The sequence below is a fragment of the Danio rerio genome, chromosome 7 (genome assembly GCF_049306965.1).
Source record: "Danio rerio strain Tuebingen ecotype United States chromosome 7, GRCz12tu, whole genome shotgun sequence".
NCBI lineage: Eukaryota > Metazoa > Chordata > Actinopteri > Cypriniformes > Danionidae > Danio > Danio rerio.
In genome coordinates, this window is record NC_133182.1 from 24653320 (window position 1) to 24659662 (window position 6343).

The 6343-nt window shown below is 37.5% G+C and overlaps 1 protein-coding gene across 1 annotated transcript in view; it reads left to right on the forward strand.

Moving 5' to 3' along the window:
- gba2 (glucosidase, beta (bile acid) 2) overlaps window positions 1-5908 on the forward strand; it is a 28089-nt gene extending 22181 nt beyond the window's left edge. The window contains exons 17-18 of the mRNA XM_005172332.5: window positions 951-1142; window positions 4892-5908. Coding sequence (XP_005172389.1) covers window positions 951-1142; window positions 4892-5098 — 399 coding nt within the window. The 3' untranslated portion in view covers window positions 5099-5908. The remainder of the gene's footprint in view (window positions 1-950; window positions 1143-4891) is intronic.
- Window positions 5909-6343: the final 435 nt, after the last annotated feature.

Consider the following 6343-nt stretch of genomic DNA (forward strand, 5'->3'; position numbering starts at 1 on the left):
TGAGTAAGGGGTAAGAGGATGTCTATATTGTCTCTGGACAATGTTGTGAAGCAGTATTTTTCCATTGCTGTCGCTTGTGGTATAATCACAGTTGTTGGGTTTTATCCTGGTCATTGAATCATACGCAACTAAGATAATTCAATAATTAATAATAATAATCTGCTCTTTCATTATCATCACTACTTCATCTCCTGCTTCTGCTCCTTTCTGGTTTTCTCAGTCAACTCCTATATTTATAGGAGACTGTTAATTTAGTTAAACACTGGTTAACAAGTTTGGGTATTGGAAACTCTGCTGACTTGTTGTCCAAATAATAAGAGAAACGGAGGTATTCTGACAAGATCTGGCATCCAGGGCTGGATCCTTTTTATCTGGAGTGGAGATGGTGATCTAACATTATTATTATCATTACATTTACATTTAGTCTTTTAGCAGACATTAAGTCACTTAGCATGGTTATTATTACATTGACATTTAGTCATTTATAATCCCAAAAAAGAAAGGAAAACTAAAATTAGAAATACTAAAATGTCCATAATTATTGACAAGTTTAGAACTGCCGAACGTAAAATGTAAAACTGTAAATTACTTTTGACCAAAAAATTACTTTGAACATAGCTGTGGTTATTTTGTGACCAAAATACTAATATTTCAGGTCAGGGTCTTTGTTTTAATTTAATTCATGTTTATTTATATAGCGATTTTATATTGTAGATTGTGTAAAAGCAGCTTAACATAGAAAGTCTAGTAAAGTGAAATAGTGTCAGTCCAGTTTTAGAGTTGAAGTTCAGTTTAATTTTCACTGCTGGAAATACAAACACTGAAGAGTAAATCGATCAGTGCACAGCTCCACAAGTCCCAAACCAAGCAAGCCAACTGACAAAGTTTGTTTTAGAGGAAGAGTAAAGGATCCTAAAGGGAAACTAACACCAATTATTTTCTACATCTAGGCATTTCCAAAGGAGAAGATCTGCAGTGCGCTGAAGTCAGTGTTTGACCTGAACGTGATGAGTTTTGCTGGTGGGCAGATGGGGGCAGTGAACGGCATGAGGCCAGAAGGTGTTCCTGACCGCTCCAGCGTTCAATCAGACGAGGTGTGGGTGGGTGTGGTCTATGGACTGGCAGCTACAATGATACATGAAGTAAGTCAAACACCAGATCATATCATCAGGTTCCAGATGTCGTTAATAATTTAATGATCTCTCAATAAGAGATTGGAGACCCAGACAGAAATCAGAATTGGAGGTTTCGGTTTTAAACACATGATCAGCAATCAGTAATTTTTGTTATTGTTGTTTTCATTCAGCTGATCTCTGTCCAGTTTTGCAAAAAAAAACATCCTGCAGTGATTATATAGTACAAACTATGTAAACAGTGTTAAAAGCAATGACTGTAAAAAATATGGACGACGCGACAGCCCTTTTTCCCATTGAACGCCTTGAGGGCAAAACGCCTGCTTGACGGGCACAAACTGTCGCAAAAGACTGCTGAAATTGGAGCCAGACATGCGCAGAAGGATTGTCTGATGGAGCCAGAGGAGGAGCCGCGAAAATGAGCAGAGTCGAGCTTCCAATCAAACGCTTTATGTAAAATCAACTACGCCCCCCGAACTTCTCAGCATGCGTTTGCTGTCATATCAACACAAATGGATGTAATAACGTTAACAAATATGAGGGTTTTATATATTCAATCGCGCCAGCTCCAGGCCGCAGCGCATAACTTACTCGCGGCGTCGCGGGCTGATTCCGGCTCGCATGCGGCAGCGCCTGCTCGCTCGGCCGCCGCATCTGGCTCGATTGACTCGGGCTGGAATTGGGTAGTGAGTCCAGGCATCCGGAGTAGGTCCAGCAGAGGTAACATTAGTCAGTCTGAGCTCTAAGAGATAAGTCTCCGGCAGGCGAGAATCTAGCCGGAACTGTGTTTTGCTATCTGGGTGGCTAGGCGTGTATCAGCAAACTAATAAAGCCCGAAAAAAGCCCTGAACTTAGCGAATAAACAGTGTTCCACCAGGATCATGTATGTCAGAAACTATAGTTTACTGCTGAACTCATTTTGTCATGGTAAAATAACACAGAAATCGAATAATAACATTTCAGTCTACTTCAGTCTCCTGCCGAAGCTCAGACGCCGCGCTTTGAGAAACTGTCAATCACAGCTGTCAATCACGATGACACGCCCAGCATTAAATTACTGCTAAAAACAAACTGTTTACAAAAATGAAGATCTGCACCTATTTCAGCACAATAACCAGTGCCTTAATCGACCAGAACTACCTTTCGGGACATTTTATTGCAAGTGTAATATTTTTTTTTATTTGGGCTCAAGTCTCCTTCATTAACACGGAGGAGGCGGGCTTTATGACTTGTACTGCAGCCAGCCCCCAGGGGGCGATCTAACGGCCGAAACCTTCACTCAAACGTAGGCTTGCGGCACACTTGGTTAAAAGTGGCCAGAAATGATGAACTGTACTGGAAATAACTGTACACCCTTGAATAAAACAAGATATAAGAACTATAGCACATTTAAAGGTGCCATAGAATGCATTGGTACATTGTTTAAACTGTTCTCAGAGTCTATAAAATCTCCAGAAAACGTTTCACAAGCCCATTTATAACCCAAGGAGTTGACCCTTAGAGTTGTATTTTGGATTGTACTTTGGGTTTAACGTCTATGAAGACACAGGGTGGAAACAGATCCACCTCTGCATAAACAGATGAGTTTTAAGTTTATTGGCATAATTTTACTCCTGATTAATCACAGTAAGAGCTGAGTGGTGTGAAACATGCATTAACTTATATTCATCAGTGTAAATGTGTTTGTTGCCTCATTACAAACTCACATATGTGTCTTTTGCCTCAGTACAAAAGTACACTGCAAAATTTCACAATATACAGTACAGAATTAACAGCAGATACATTTAAATAGACCTTATGCCTCTTTGAGATAGTGCTGAATGAATTGTAATCTGTCTTTTTTGAATTTTGTGTCAACAAAATTGTAATGAGTTGAGATACAGCATGTCTGGTTGTATTACCTGTGAGCTCTAGACGAAGACTGTTTCTGTTTTCAAAATAGGAGTCCCACGTACACAGGAAATCGGTGTTAAACTAAGTGAAAAACAAACAATTGTTGTCTCACTATGAAACGTTATTGCCAATTAAATGTTGCCAGGACATGCATGGTAATGATGCCATGTGGAACATCACAGTTGGTGTTTTGTTCAGACTGTCCTGTTTTTCTCTAGGATTTTACAGAACTACTAATGATATGGTATATAATGTTCATGTACTAAGTTCTTATTATTCAGCTATGCCTAGGAATATGCAGATTTTTATTCAGTATTTATTCAGTATTTAACAATTACTGACCTTCATTCATTCGTCATGTTTTCAACATAATATAAAAGGAGCTTATGGATAGACTGTTTGTGTTTAGGCAGTTTTCCTTATCGCTTTTATTTAGTTTCACAAGTTTCAAACAGTCAATCAATTGAGCAGGATTTTAATTGGAAACCTATAATGAATCTCTGTTCTTGATGTTTTACAAAAGGGGATTCGTTGAATATATGTATGCATTTGTTGGTTTTATTGCATTTGTTGATTATTTGTTTATATTTGAATGCCAAAGTCAAATAATTATATTTTACTTTATATCCTTAAACTATACACAATTGTACAATTTAAATTATGATAATTATACAATTATATATTTTAAATAATGATGATGATGATGATGATGAAGAAACCTTTATTTGTCACATACACTTTTACATGTAGCGAAATTGGAGCTCCCCTGACCATACACAAACATCACACATTTCAGGGGAAAACATGTCACACGAGAGGTAGCTTTTAGAAAAAGGAAATAAGATACATTTGGGAAGAGGGAGGCGAAAAAAAAAATCCCCTCTCAGGCTTTACTTCATGTAGGGCAGTGTAAGATCAGGGGGGGAAAGCCCCAACAGCAAGCACATAAACACATAAACATACTGTAACATCGCAACAGGGCATGGGAACAGGGGATGTAGATATAATCCGGTGAAGGTGGCAGCCAGGGGGCGCTGGTCATAGATCCGCCTATCCACACCGGTGTGGGATGCGGGGGAAGGAGCAGTAATTTAGATCATCTCATCTTGTTCCCCGGGGGAAGTCGTTTGTCTCCAGCTAAGGCTGTCTGGTAGTTGAATCACAGGGAAGCCGAAAGAGAAGAACGCTTTCAAATTTGGGTGAATAGCTGCCAATTTAGCAGATATGTAATGTCTTTCACTGGTCTCCGGGTTTGTTCAAATGTTGTTCAAAACCTCTAGTTTCTCCCCAATGTTTTGCTATTTGCAGTCCATAACCACAGTTTGGTATGATGTAACAACTTTGCTAACCAACGTTTCAATCCAGCTGGCTAGCTTGGTGGTGTTTTGAGCCGCACTGACCCCTTTTATCAGTTGTCGATACCCCAAGGCTCCGCCTAAGCTCATCAGCAGAAACCCTGTTATCAAAGTTCCAAATAGATAGAGATTTTCCATATCCTCCAGTGACAGAGCAGCCAGGCTTAGGACGCGCCACTTCTCCCAATCGTCCATCATGTATCCAGCTACAAATGTCCCAGCAGGGCAGTTGGGTTCCCCTGAACCCAGACTTCTTAAGTAGATAGTTATAGGAATAGTTTTAAGAAACCAATTTATCATAATCTTAATTATGTGTGTATTTGTACTTTTTTGTTTCTTTTCTCTTGTTTTACACTTTATGTAGCACTTTGAATGTATTTATTAAAATAATATAAATTTTACATTAATTTTGAACAAAATGAGAAAATTTTTGGAAATCAAAGTTGTCCAATTTGCTTGTCACTTTTTAAAATTGGGAATGAAAAATCAGACTAATTCTTATTTTCTCAGGGTATGGTGGAGGAGGGCCTGCGCACTGCAGAGGGCTGTTATCGAGCTGTATGGGAGCGAATGGGAATGGCCTTCCAGACACCCGAAGCCTACTGCGAGAAGGGCATCTACCGTTCTCTGGCTTACATGAGGCCTCTGAGCATATGGGCAATGCAGCTGGCACTCAACAATCGGCCAAACCACGACACAACCACTGATAAAACCTGAGCTGAATCCTTAAAAATCTGCCCAAGGGAACTTTGCACTGGCGAGCAATCCATGTAAATTCTTGATTTTTGCATTTTGAACTTTAAAAGACGGCTAAATGATTTGTGCGATGTTGGTTCAGATAGAACCTTCATCACGGGTTGTTTTGAAAAGCTGACTCTTCTACTGAAGATGTGCATAAGCTTTATTACAGTTTTGCATGTAGCAGCTGTGATATTTTGATGATTGGAAGTGTGTAAATTTTCTTTGTAGGGGTGGAGGGTTATCAATCCTCGAGAATTGAGTAGTTTGAAGGAAGGTTCACATTAAAAATGACAAATTGCGCATCATTTACTCACCAAACCCTATATGAGTTTTTTTTTTTTTTTTTTTCAGTTGAACAAAATATGTTGTGCCGGAGATTGTTGGAAGTTGGTAGCCATTGACTTCCATAATAGCTTTATGGAGGTCAATGGCTACCAGCTTTCAACATGCTTCAAATTATCTTTTTTTTATCTTATGCAGAGGAAATTTGGTTTTAAACAAATGGAGGCTGAGTAAATTATGACAGAATTTTCATTTTTGGGTGAACTGGCCCTTAAAAGGATGATTCTGTTGAACATTCCCTGCATATTTTGCATTATTTCCGTTATGGGGATTTTTCTAGAATATTTGAAATCTTTTTTTTGTTGTTGTTGAAGTATTTGTCCTCGTGTATAAAGCATCATAAAGCATCTTTCTGAAGCTTGGACAAGTCAGTACTGTACATTTTAGATTACAATCATATATATATATATATAATTTAATAAATTGGAATGTATGTTTACTGCATTAAGTTTTTTTTTTTTTCTCTCTCATTTTCATTTAGTACTGAGGTAACTAAACCTAATAAAAATCACACTTGCGCTGTTTTGATATAACAAAAACACTATTAACTTTGAAATAAAATTAATAAAAGAACAGGTTGTCCACTGGGTCTTAAAGTCTTAAAATGCTCCTAAAATATGAAGTCAAAATTTTAGGCCTTAAAATGTCTTAAATTCACTGAAATATTGTGTTAGGTCTTAAATCATTTTAAACATGTTTTAAACATGTCTTGAATCCATCTCAAAGGCTTTTTTGAAAAATATTTTGTTATATTTTATATGTTTTATGTTTTATATATATATTTATTATATATTTAATATTTTTTCTAAATATATATTTTTATATTTATTGCAAAGAGATACAATTCAAAACAGCTTTTAGACATATTTACAGCAAATT